A 13,666-nucleotide genomic window follows, 5' to 3' on the forward strand; every position below is an offset into this window, starting at 1 on the left:
GTCTCTGTGGGCGGAGATATGGGACAACCATAGGTTTGCGCCAGCGGGGCTAGACGCGAGGTTCCTGGGGTGATGGCAAGTGGGGGTAGGGTACTTCAGGGATTTGTATGTCGGAGAAAAGTTTGCAGGCCTGGAGGAGCTTGAGGAGACATATCAGTTGTGTCATGTGAGAGTACCTTTAAGAAATGGGTGTTTATAATGGGTGTGTCTATAAATATCTGTAGTGAGAGTACCTTTACAAAATGGGTGTTTACTACTGCAGTTATGTCAGAGAGTGGGTGGAGCTGGGGTATCTGTCAGCTTTTTACTTTTGTTTTTGAGCAGGCTGCAGGGTGTGTTTTAGTTTTGTTTTCAGTGTTGGAGCTGGAGCCAGACAGAGCAGGTGCACTGTTGATCTCTCTGCCATCAAAAGACTACCTCTTGATCATTTGGTGAATTCAGAATTATAAATATTTTCAGTAGTGACTTTAACCTGATGTGCTTCTGTTAAAGTTCTATGTTTAAGTCGTCTGGATGTTAAAATGAAAGCTTAAAGGATTACTTAGTGTTGTAGTCTTTGTGTGTTGTATTTGAATTAATGGTTGCTAAGATGTTCACTGTATGTTTTAAAAAGGTTAACTTGAGTTCATAGAATAAGCATTGTTTTGCTTTAAAAGATATTTTCCCATTTCTGCTGTACCACACCTTTAGAGTGGGCCGTGTGCTCCCCATACCACAATCTATTAAAAGTTGTGGGTCAGGCGAACTCCATGATACACTTTGGGGTTCTCTAAACCCTGGCCGGTAATAATTGCCTGAGGGAAACAGGTTCAGATACCTGAAGGTGTGGGACTTTTTTGGAAAAGAGGTGCCATCCTTTCCAGAGCTGCCACCTCCGGTCCTGGAAGACACGTTTTTGTCCAAGGATGACACTGGGAGGAAAGAGTGATGAATATATATGGAGAGCTGTTGGATAGGGAGGGCACTTCAAGAAGACTACCATCATCCCTGTATCAAACATAAGTCAAGCAGCGTGCCTTAATGACTATCGTCCAGTGGCTCTGACATCCATCATCATGAAGTGCTTTGAAAGGTTAGTCATGGAACGAATCAACTCCAGCCTCCCAGATTGCTTTGATCCACTACAGTTTGCCTACCACTGCAACAGGTCCACAGCAGATGCCATCTCCATGGCCCTGCACTCTACCCTGGAACACCTAGATAACAAAGACACCAATGTCAGACTCCTATTTATCGACTACAGCTCAGCCTTCAACACCATCATTCCTACGAAACTCATCTCCAAACTCCGTGGCCTTGGCCTCAGCTCTTCCCTCTGCGACTGGATCCTGAACTTTCTAACCCACAGACCACAATCAGTAAAGATAGGCAACAACGCCTCGTCCACGATCATCCTCAACACCGGTGCCCCACAAGGCTGTGTCCTCAGCACCCTACTATACTCCTTATACACCTATGACTGTGTGGCCAAATTCCCCTCCAACTCGATTTTCAAATTTGCTGATGACATCACTGTAGTAGGTCGGATTTCAAACAATGACGAGACAGAGTATAGGAATGAGATAAAGAATCCGGTGAACAGGTGTGACAACAATAATCTCTCCCTCAATATCAACAAAACAAAGGCGATTATCATTGACGTCAGGAAGTGTAGTGGAGAACGTGCTCCTGTCTACATCAATGGGAACGAAGTAATTAGGGTCGAGAGCTTCAAGTTTTTAGGTGTACAGATCACCAACAGCCAGTCTTGGTCCCCCCATGCTGACACTATAGTTAAGAAAGTTCACCAGCGACTCTACTTTCTCAGAAGACTAAAGAAATTTGGCATGTCAGCTACGATTATCACCAACTTCTACAGATGCACCATAGAAAGCATTCTTTCTGGTTGTATCACAGCTTGGTATGGAGCCTGCTCTACCCAAGACCACAGGAAACTACAAAAGGTCGTGAATGTAGTCCAGTCCATCACGCAAACCAACCTCCCATCCATTGACTCTATCTATAATTCCTGCTGCCTCAGAAAGGCAGCCAGCATAATTAAGGACCCCACGCACCCTGGACATACTCTCTTCCACCTCCTTCCGTCAGGAAAAAGATACCAAAGTTTGACGTCACGTACCAACCGACTCAAGAACGGCTTCTTCCCTACTGCATTCAGACTTTTGAACGGACCAACCTCATATTAAGTTGATCTTTTCTCCACACCTTACTATAACTGTAACATTATATTCTGCAGTCTCTCCTTCCTCATGTACGGTATGCATTGTTTGTGCAGCATACAAGAAACAATACTTTTCAATGGGATACCAGTACATGTGACAATAATAAATCAAATCAAATCACTACTATGGAGGAAGTCAGACGAAAGTGGGAGGAAGATTTGGGGGGGCGGGCAAGGTGGGTTGTTCATTTTGTTATCTGCCGAGGTTTGGCAAGTAGGGGTAGGGTATTTTTGTATATCTGAAAAATGCCTTCAGTAAAAATATTTTGAAAGGAAAATGTAAAAGGACCCAAATTATTTTACGAAGAGTAAAACGATAGTTAAAGGAAGAGTGAAGCTTTTATGTATCTGAAAGAGAGCAACTTGTGACAAGAGCATAGCTGAGGCAGTAAATTAGTGCTTTGGTCTGTAGTCACTGTCAATGTTACAGTAAATGCAGTAGTAGAGAAAGTGGATTGGATAAAAATAGTCACTCTGTCCATATGAGATGTATCCTAGTTTGATGAGGGAAGTAAAGGTGGCGATAACAGATGCTCTGGCCACAAACTTCTGAACAGCCCGCAAAATGGAAGCAATGACAGAGGACTGGAGGATTCCAAATGTTACATTTCGTCAAAAATAAGGAGCCTGTCAACTCCAAGCTCGTCATATAATCCGAGACAATATCAATTCTCACTTGCAAAGATATGAGTTAATAATTGAAAGTCAGTATGCATTGTTAACAGAGAATTGCACTTGGCCAAATTTCCTCATGAAGTAATGGAAAGGATTGTTGAGGGTAATTGCAGTTGAAGGTGAGCTTGTTTTAATACTGAAAATCTGCAGAAAAAACATACTTAAACTGAGGATTCAAAGCATTTTGAAGCTGTGACAGGAGCCTTATTGATTACAATGTGCAACATGGCAGCTCAGGAACTGGGAGCATTGGGCCAACCATTGAATGGTCACACTCTGGTGCATCTGCACTTCCAAACCTGTGCACATCTCACCACAATGGTGGTTCTGATCAGGAATGTTGAAAACAATTTTTAGTTTAAATTTTCCTTAGGTAGAGCACTCTACTTTTGTTAATACCGTTCCCAGCAAATCTATCCTGGAGCAAGCCTTTTATGATTTAGCAGATCAAATATTACAGGAAAGTTCTGAAATCAGGATGGTATGAATTCAATACGCAGCAGACTTTTTATTTTACAAGCACATGCCGCATCTATCAAATGTTCCTTTTTCTATTGTTCATTCTGAAAAGTTTGTTCTTAATGGCTCACACTGATGGTTCTGCTCATTTACCTTATTGTCATCCATGACAGTGTTAAGAGATTCAATCCACATTGGATCAATGTCACCATCCAGCACAATCCACTTGGGACCATCATGGGTTACGTTTGCCAGCTCACGCATGATACATGAGAAGAGCCCTAAGAAGCAAACAGAAAAATCAACCTTTTTTGTTTGACATACAGGCCATGGGGAGAGGTACAATGATCTCAGATAACATCAGGAACCTCTGAAATTGAATTCAGCTTTTCTCCCCCCCCCCCCCCCCCCCCCCCCCCCCCCTTCAGCAATTTTACTCTTCATTTTCTCTCCTAGTGAGAGCCTTGTAAGAGTAACAAGTGATACGGTGGGTTGAGTCTATGATGGCAGCTTTCCGAGTACCCTTCCAAAGTATTAGTTTTCACACATAAACTTAGATAACAAATGCATCCAGTTATTTGTGCAATTCACTGACATTGATTTGTAATTGGGTGAACTAAATTCACGAACAGTGCAACTAAGCTGTCAAACACAGTCTTGCATAGAATGCAAGAGCATTGACTGGCGAGGTGTCCAAAGACTTGCTGCTTATCCATTCAACAAATCAAGCCAACAAGTGGCTTAATTCTAATTTTGCCTGCTCAGTGGCAATACTGGATAAAACTTGTTATGAGACCTGGGGCTGGATTCTCCGCGTGTTTCCCGATGACCAGTTGTTCACTGGTGGCAGGATTCTCTACTACTGCCGCCTGTCAATGGGATGTACCGGTGAAACCACGCCACACCACCGGGAAACCCATGGGTGGGGGTGCGCTGCTGGCGGGAACAGATAATCCCAACGATCAGAGAATTCCAACCCTGCTTTATGTGATTGTTACATACCATCTTTCCACTCTCTGGTTGCCGGGTTGATGATTCCAAAGAGTTCATCATTAGTGACAGCCTTGGGATTAAGGTCAGTCCAAACTGGTCGCCGTTTCATGTTCTGATAAGTCTTATATAAGGATTTCAAGACCTGGGTTTTGCCAGTTCCAGCATTGCCCACGACAAAGACAGAGTGTCTCACTTCAAGCATCTCTTCTAACTGAACAACCTGCAAGAACGTGAAAAGCAATTGAGAGCCAAACCAATGAAAAATCTTCAAATTACATAACATCTCATCACATCCTAAGGCTATTTCAAAGTGTTTTAGAATCGATGGATTACTTTTATAGTCATGTCACTATTGTCAAGGTAGCAGCAGTCAATTTGCACACAGGGAGATCACAAACAGGGACAAATGAATGAATGAGCAGTCATTCGTTTTTCACGTCACTGAGCGAAGAGAGGAATGTTGGCCAGGAATCCAATCGGACTGCCAGCTTTCATTCAAATGGTGCCACAGGACTGTTCATGTCAAACTAATCAGACAGGCGGGAACTCAATTTAAAAAAACAGAAATAGCTGGTCATAAGTTAAAATGTGGCAAAAACTGCCACTTCTGCCCCAATGAAAGGTGACATTTTGGGAGGGATTTACCAATCCCCCCACAGCACGTTTTCCAGCGACAGAGGCGACTAGCCATTGACCATGGCGGGACCTACCGGTTCCATCAATGTCGCTCGGCTCATTTAAATATGTCGATCTGGATCTCGCCCAGCTAGGTCGAGATCCAGATCATGAAGCGCGGAGCGAGTGGGGTGACTCGCAATCGGCCCTGCGCCTACCACGGAGCCCAATTTAGGGCTCTCGGGCGAGTCACCCGTTGCACCCGGACCTGAGCTGGGCGCAACAGGGTCACTCAATCATGCCCTTTATAAAAAATGCAATTCTAAAGAGGGTGAAGAAGCAGAGGGAACTGGGGTATGTTTACACCAATTATTGAAGATGGCAGAGCAAGTTGCAAGTGTGGCTAATAAGAGACGTAGAGGACAAAAGCCCAGGATGTTATGGTGAACCTCCACAAAAGACTTGTTCAGCTTCAACAGGAGTATTGCAGATTGACTTACAGGAATTGTTCTCGGAGGTGAGGAACATAATAATAATCTTTATTATTGTCACAAGTAGCAGCACGGTAGCGCAGTGGGTTAGCACTGCGGCCTCGCGGCGCTGTGGTCCCAGGTTCGATCCCGGCTCTGCGTCACTGTCCGTGTGGAGTTTGCACATTCTCCCCGTGTTTGCGTGGGTTTCGCCCCCACAACCCTAAAATGTGCAGGCTAGGTGGATTGGCCACGCTAAATTGCCCCTTAATTGGAAAACTGAATTGGGTACACTAAATTTTTTTTTACAAATTGTCACAAGTAGTCTTACATTAACACTGCAATGAAGTTATTGTGAAAATCCCCCAGCTGCCACACTCTGGCGCCTGTCCGGGTACACTGAGAGAGAATTCAGAATGTCCAAATCACCTCAAAGCAAGTCTTTCAGGGCTTGTGAGAGGAAACCGGAACATCCGGAGGAAACTCACATAAGCACAGGGAGAATGTGCAGACTCTGCACAGAGAGTGACCCAAGCCGGGAATCGAACCCGGGCCCTGGAGCTGTGAAGCAACAGTGCTAACCACTGTTATACCGCGCCACCATCAACTACGAGGATAGATTGGAGAAGCTGTGGCTGTGCTCCTTCGAACAGAGAACGTTGAAAATAATTTGGCAGAGATGCTCGAAATCAAACAGGGTCAGGTAAGAGCAGGCAGTGTGAAACTGTTTCCATTGGTTAAAGGGTCGACTCAGGCTAGTGGACACCAATTTAAGGTGAAAGGCCAAAGAACCAAAGCGACAGCAAGTTTGGATCTGGAATGCATAGCCTTGGTATTTGGTTGTGGCAAATTCACTAATGTTTTTCAAATGGGCAAAGTCACCATAGTCCCAGATGACCACAGGCTGCTTTGCCCTTTGAGAGGGAGAGCTGACTGTTGGCGATTTAATCTGAGAATGACCACACCTCAGGGGAGAGGCAGAGTTGAGAAGTTGGGGCCTTCATGAATGACAGTACGCAAATTGAACCCCCGCTGGTGACCTCACTCTGCATCACAAACCGGCTGGCCACCAACTGATCTAAACTGGGGTATTGGATAGTTATTCGACAAGAAAGATTTGCAGGCTTAAGTGGAAATGGGACTAGCGTGGCTGCTCCTGCATAGGCCCAGTATGTACACAACAGGCCGAATGGCCTACTTCTGTGTTGTAACTATTCTGTGATTCTATTCTATTCATTGAACTTAAATTCCTTGGCTGCCATATTAATGTCTCTGGTGCCTTAGTCCAAACCCCTAGATCAGCAGTCTACTAACATAACCACTCTGCCACTGTTATGGGACATTTCTTTGAAATGTTGATATTTCTGGGAAGAACTAGGTTCCTTTCAACATTTCACCACTTATGAAGGGTATGCTTTGTACAAAATGGGGCTGAAGTTGGACAGTGTTGATCTGCAAACTGGTGTAATGAACAGCCCCTTTTTTCGGAATAGATAATCACTGGGGTTTTCCGACCAGTCCAGGTTGCAGGGAAAGAATTCTATTTTAAAAAAAGAATTAATTTCAGAACTTCTCATTTGCATAGTGCAATCAATCACTATTTACTCAACCCTTCAATTTTTGAATCCCTATCCACCACCTTAACAATGCCGAATACCAGGTGTGAAAGATATTCCTGACATCCAGCATTATAAAGCCATTAGGGAAGGGAAATATATCAGATGATGTATTAATGTAATTAAATTACCATTTGAGGAACGCAAATCAAGTCCTACTCACCCAACTCCCTTGTCCTTACAGGCTTAATGCTGGCTCCTAATTCCCCAGTGATCAAGAATTTTCCTCGATCTTTTCAATTCCCTTCTTGGCCTCACCCTCCCTTTCTCTGAAGAGTCTTGTGGCCGCATATTTTGTTCTTCCCACTCTGGCCTCTAATAGTTTAACCCTCTCTCTGCTGGTACCATTGGCAGCAATGTCCTCAGCAGCCCAGTCCTCACACTCTAGAATTCCCTCCCGAAATCACTCCCTTTCTCCTGCCTGCCTCTTTGACTACGCTTTTGATCATCCATCATGATAACTCTCCTTTTCACTTGGCACTATTGTTTGATTGTGCTTCTGCGTTAAAGGTGCTCTATCAATAAAAGATGCTACTGTCCAAATATGGGCATGCATATTCAGTGTCCACCATCACCTCAAGACATAAAATCCGTATGCACTGGCAGAGGCCAGAAAGCCGGTGGAAGAGAGTTTTCCAATGCATTTCCCACTTGGCTGTTCCTCCAAACAGACAGGAGAGAAAAAACTGAACCAAATTGCCTGCTCACTCACTCACTAAAATTACCCCCAGAGACAACAACACATTTAAGCCTGAAATCCACCTCCTCATTATTAGCAAAGATGTTTATTTTAAACATTCTGATGCCGCCACTGATATTTTGCTAAATTTCTTTTGAGGATCTAGGTGGGCTGGCAAAACCTTTTTGCTTAAACATCCACCCAAAGTTGCCCAGAAAAGGTGATGACAGGCCCACATTCTGATTACAGAAGCAAGAGGAATTCCTTGTTTAAAGTTCTCGGAATGGTTTTTAGTCTGTCATGGCCAGGATTAAGATATGGTTAAGAAGCAGACATTGTACGCCTGCAGGAGGCAAATGGATCAATAATGAGAGCAATAGAAGGCATTCAGGATGCGGAGTGTGAGAGGTGTAAAAGCAGGAGACTGGTGAAGAGAAAAAAATAGTTTGACCACAAGGGTTCAGACCACCTTGCTGACATAATGTTCCGAGGAAGAGGTAGAGAGGGTAGAAAAGTAGTCATCTCTCCTTCCATGAAGATGCTCCCTTCCCATCTTCAAAGGTGTCAGTACACATTGTCATCACCTACAATTGGGCAGAACATGGGAATGTTATCAATGGCAGGAACTGTTCAAGTAAATATTGGGGCTAGGTGCCTGCAAATGCATAGTTGAAAGGTGGGGTGTGGATCCTTACACTTGCATTGAACTTCATTTGAACAATGTTAACATACTTATTATGAGCTCATAAGGATAATGGAATTTTGAGAAATTGTGCAAGGATTAGATATTTGGGTGACTTTCAAGTGAGAATTAATTGGGAATGATTTGCAACTGGCAAGAGTGCCCAAGAAACACTAACAAAAACTGAAAATGAAGAGCTTTCATGATTATTAGTTACTATTGAAATGTAGGAAACACAGCAGCCAATTTGCACACTGCAACCTCCACAAACAGCAGTGTAATAATAATGGTCAGATCATTTGTTTATTGTGATATTGACTGAGTAATATTGACAAGGGGTAACTCCTCTCCTTCAATAACACAGCATCTTTTACATCCTTTGACAGGGCAGACAGGGCCACCTAAGCTCGGTCGCCCCTTAGCCTCCACTATTCTACGGAAAACAACCCTAGCCAACCCAATCTCTCCTCATTGAGTGATAAAATCATAAGATGTTTACAGCATGGAAACAGGCCCTTCGGCTCAGATTGACCATGCCGCCCCGTTTCTATCACTAAGCTAGTCCCACTTACCCGCGTTTGGCCCATATCCCTCTATACCACCCTGCCCAGGTAACTGTCTAACTGCTTTTTAAAGGAAAAGATTGTACCAGCCTCTACCACTGCCTCTGGCAGCCCATTCCCGATGCTCACCACCCTCTGTGTGAAGTCATTTCCCTTCTGGTCTCTTTTGTATCTCTCCCCTCTCACCTTAAACCTATGCCCTCTAGTCCTAGACTCCTCTACCTTTGGGAAAAGATGTTGACTATCTACCTTATCTATGCTCCTCATTATTCTATAGACCTCTATAAGATCATCCTAAGCCTCATACGCTCCAGGGAAAAAAGTCCCAGCCTATGCAGCCTCTCCTTATAACTCAGATCATCAAGTCCTGGTAGCACCTTCGTAAATCTATTCTGCACTCTTTCTAGTTTAACAATATCCTTCCGTTAATAGGGTGACCAGAACTGAACACAGCATTCCATGTGCGGTCTTACCAATGTCTTGTACAACTTCAACAAGATGTCCCAACACCTGTATTCAATATTCTGGCCAATAAAATCTAGCATGCTGAATGCCTTCTTAACCATCCTGTCCACCTGCGACTCCACTTTCAAGAATCTATGAACCTGTACCCCTAGATCTCTTTGTTCTGTAACTCTCCCCAACTCCCTACCATCAACTGACTAGGTCCTGCCCTGATTGATCTACCAAAATGCATCACCTCACATTTATCCAAATTAAACTCCATCTGCCATTCATTGACCCACTGACCCAATTGGTCACGATCCTGTTATAATCTTATATACACTTCTTCACTATCCACTATGCCACCAATCTTAGTGTCATCTGCAAACTTACTAACTATGCCCCCTACATTCTCATCCAAATCATTAATATATATCACAAATAACAGTAGCCCAGCATCAATCCCTGAGGCACACCCCTGGTCACAGGCCTTCAGTTTAATAAACAACCCTCCACAACCACACTTTGGCTTCGGTCACCAAGCCAATTTTGTATCCAATTGGCTAAATCATCCTGGATTTTGAGAGATTTAACCTTTTGCAACAACCTACCATGCGGTACCTTGTCAAAGATTGTAATATCCTTACATATTTGCTCTTCTATTTCCCGCTGACTATTTGGGTGCAATTTTCAAGCCCTGACAACATTCTTGTAAATCTCCTCTGCACTCTCTCCAAAGCAATGTGTTCTTCCTGGCATGTGGTGACCAGAACGGTACACAAAATTCTAGCTGTGTCCCAACCAGCATTTTATACAGTTCCCTCATTCCATCCCTGCTTTTGGTATTTAATACCCCAACCAATAAAAGAAAGCATTCCATATGCTTTTTCACCTCCTCATTCACCTGTCCCTCCACCTTCAAGGACCTGTGGACATGCACTCCAAAGTCTCGCACTTCCTCAACTCCTCTTAAAAACTTTCTGTTCATTGAGTATTCCTTTGCTTCGTTTGCCCTCCCCAAACACATTACCTCACACTTTTGTGGATTGAATTCCATTTGCCACTTCTCTCCCGACTCAACCAAACCATTGATTTCATTCTGGAGTCAACGGCTATCCTGTTCACTATCAACTACATAACCAATTCTTGTGTCATCTACCAATTTCCCAATCATGCCCCCCACATTTAAGTCTAAATTGTTAATATATACAACAAGCAGCAAGGGTCCCAACACTGAGCCCTGTGGAACACCACTGGAAACTGTTTTCCATTCACAAAAACATCCATCAACCAATATCCTTTCTTTCCTGTCATTGAGTCAATTTTGGATCCAACCTGCTACCATCCAATGTATCCCATGAGATCTCACTTTTCTGAACAGTGGTACCTTATGTAATGCCTTTCTGAATTCCAGGTAAACAATACCCACTGCACTACCTTCATCAATCCTCCTTGCTACTTCCTCAAAAAATTCTATTAAGTTAGTAAGGCACGATCTTCCCCGAACAAAACCGTGCTGACTATCCCTGATCAATCTGTGCCTTTCTAACCAACAGCTTATCCTGTCTTTCAGAATTGTTTCCAATAATTTGCCCACCACAGAAGTCAATTTCTGGCCTATCCCTTGCACCCTTTTTAAATAATAGTACAATGTTGTTAGATCTCCAATCCTTGGGTGCCTCATCTGTATATAGTGGGGATCTGAAGATGATCCTCAGAGCATCTATTATTTCCTCCCTGGCTTCCTGCAAAAGCCTTGGATACAATCCACCTGGCCCTGGTAATGTATCCACCTTCAAGGATACCAGTCCGTCCAGTACTTCCTCCCTCACTATGCTTATTGATCTAATATTTCACACTCCCGCCTCTTTAAGTAGAATTTCTGAATCATCCTGCTCCTTAGTGAAGAAGCCACAACCTTCTTACTCGGGGGTGAGAGTGCTAACAACCACAGCTGACAATTTTCACAGTAACTTCATTACAGTATTAGCGTAAGCCTACTTGTGACACTAATGAAGATTATTATTAGGTCAGATTACATGCTTTAAGTGCACACCGTTTTCCTTGAGTACAGGAATTGTCTCATCAATACCCAACTGAGATAACTATAAAACTCACTGCAGGGGTATCTGTTGTCCCATTTTTGTTGTGCCTGACAAATGGGGAATCTTTTTATTCATTTATGGGATGTTGCTGTCGATAGCTAGGCCAGCATTTATTGCCCATCTCTAATTGTCCTCGAGAAGGTGGTGATGGGCTGCATTCTTGAACCGCTGCAGTCCATCTGATGCTGGGAGACCCACAGTGCTCTTAGGGAGGGAATTCCAATGACATATCTCCATGTCAGGATGGTGAGTGACTTGGAGGCTGCTCTCGTCCTTCTAGATGGTAGTGGTCATGGGTTTAGGAGGTGCTGCCGAAGGAATATTGGTGGGTTGCTGCAGTGTATCCTGTAGATAGTGCACACTGATGTTCGCTGGTGGTGGTCGGAGTGAATGTTTGAGGAATGGGTAGCAATCAAGTGGGATGCTTTGTCCTGAATGGAGCATAAAACAGTTGACACCATCCCATCAACACCTGCTTTACTGATTCACTCTGCTATTCAACATTTTTCTCTCTCACCAACTTGGCCTCCATTTACGCTTAGCACAAAACCACCTCCCTAATTCAGCACTCATCAATGGAGGCCCATGAAAAGATGATAAACTAAAGTGTGAACTAGAAGAATTGTTGGTGTGGTCCACAACAAAGTGCTCTCCTGAGATTTGTTGCTGGGGCGCATTGCTGGGACAGATAAAGAGAAGCCTTTTCCTGCAAGCTGGCTGCATGGGATGTTCCTACTTGGTAGTCAAGATGGGAACAGATGCATTACCCACTATAACATTTGTCACATCCTAAGCAAATTTCTATCTCACCTGTGAGTTACGATGTTCAGGAGTAGATAGACAATGTATGAAGTTGCACTACTAATTAGATGAGGCTGACAGTATTTTTTCATCATTTTTATACATGGATATAAAAATCAAAACATATATTACCCATACAGGATCTTCATAGCCACAAATGTCAGTCATTCTATCAATATAACCTACTTTCAAAGCACGGCGAAATGATTCTAACTCAGAAAATCATCCATGCCTCACTGATTAATAAATTTTCAAGCTCTAATTTTAGCTGAAAATGATGACAAATAACGTTAAGGACAGAACATAGAATCCAAGCAAACTGTAACTTACTTTCAAGATAAAATTGTCCTCAGCCTGCAGTTTAAGGTCCAAGATAGACTGCTTCACATGGCCTTCAAACTGAAGATCTCTCTTCCTGGGAACATCCAACGCTGGGAAGAGATCACTGATCAGGCCCATGAAAATCGGCATGTCATCGGTAACAATCTTTGGAATGTTGAAGTCTCGAAGGGCCCGCATCAGAACTTGGTCCTCAGGACGGCCTGGGTCACCTCTCTTCAGTGAACCAGCTACAACCAGTACAGATTTGATTGCGCGAAGACCCCAGTCATAGTGATCCTGACAAAGGACAATTACTGAGCTGAACAGTGCACACTTTCGTCAAAACATTCATCAGTTTCCAAAGGCACATGTAAATCATAGAATCAACAGTGCAGCAGGAGGCCATTCAGCCCATCAAATCTACATCGGCCCTTGAAAGAGCACCCTACTTAAGCCCGCACTTCCACTCTATCCCGTAAGTCCACCTAACCTTTGGACATTAAGGGGCAATTTAGTGTGGCGAATCCACCTAATCTGCACATTTTTGGACAGGGAGGAAACCGGAGCACCCGAAGGAAACCTACGCAGGCACAGGAGAAAGTGCAAACTTCACACCTGAGGCCAGAATTGAACCCGGGTCCCTGAAGATGTGAGGCAGCAGTGCTAACTACTGTGACACCGTGCTGTCCATGGTAACTATTGTTGCGCTGGATAGCAAGCTCTGCAAAAGACTGTTTGTTGATAGCAATAGCAATATCTAAGTTGGGCAAGCTTCCAATCTGATCCAGAGGTTAGTTCAAAACATTTCAATCAGTTGAAAGTTCACGGGGACATTTATGGCTGGATCAATTCTATGATTCTATAAGAACAGACTATTTAAAGACGTCACAAAATAGTTACTGGAGGGATAGCAGACTTGTATATGGATAATTGCTTGTCAGAAATATCTTAGTCCATTATTGTGCAAAGGGATTCACCAATTTATTTGAAGTCTTTATCTTAAATGGGTTAATGATTTATTA

The 13,666-nt window shown here is 43.5% G+C and overlaps 1 protein-coding gene across 1 annotated transcript in view; it reads right to left on the bottom strand.

Moving 5' to 3' along the window:
- LOC119953293 (dynein heavy chain 9, axonemal-like) overlaps window positions 1–13,666 on the bottom strand; it is a 686,444-nt gene that overhangs the window by 435,276 nt on the left and 237,502 nt on the right. The window contains exons 31-33 of the mRNA XM_038777408.1: window positions 12,654–12,941; window positions 4,358–4,568; window positions 3,509–3,636 (exon numbers count right to left, since the gene is read on the bottom strand). Of these exons, the coding sequence (XP_038633336.1) occupies window positions 3,509–3,636; window positions 4,358–4,568; window positions 12,654–12,941 (627 nt within the window). The remainder of the gene's footprint in view (window positions 1–3,508; window positions 3,637–4,357; window positions 4,569–12,653; window positions 12,942–13,666) is intronic.

Source organism: Scyliorhinus canicula, chromosome 18 (assembly GCF_902713615.1).
Source record: "Scyliorhinus canicula chromosome 18, sScyCan1.1, whole genome shotgun sequence".
Taxonomy (NCBI): Eukaryota; Metazoa; Chordata; class Chondrichthyes; order Carcharhiniformes; family Scyliorhinidae; genus Scyliorhinus; species Scyliorhinus canicula.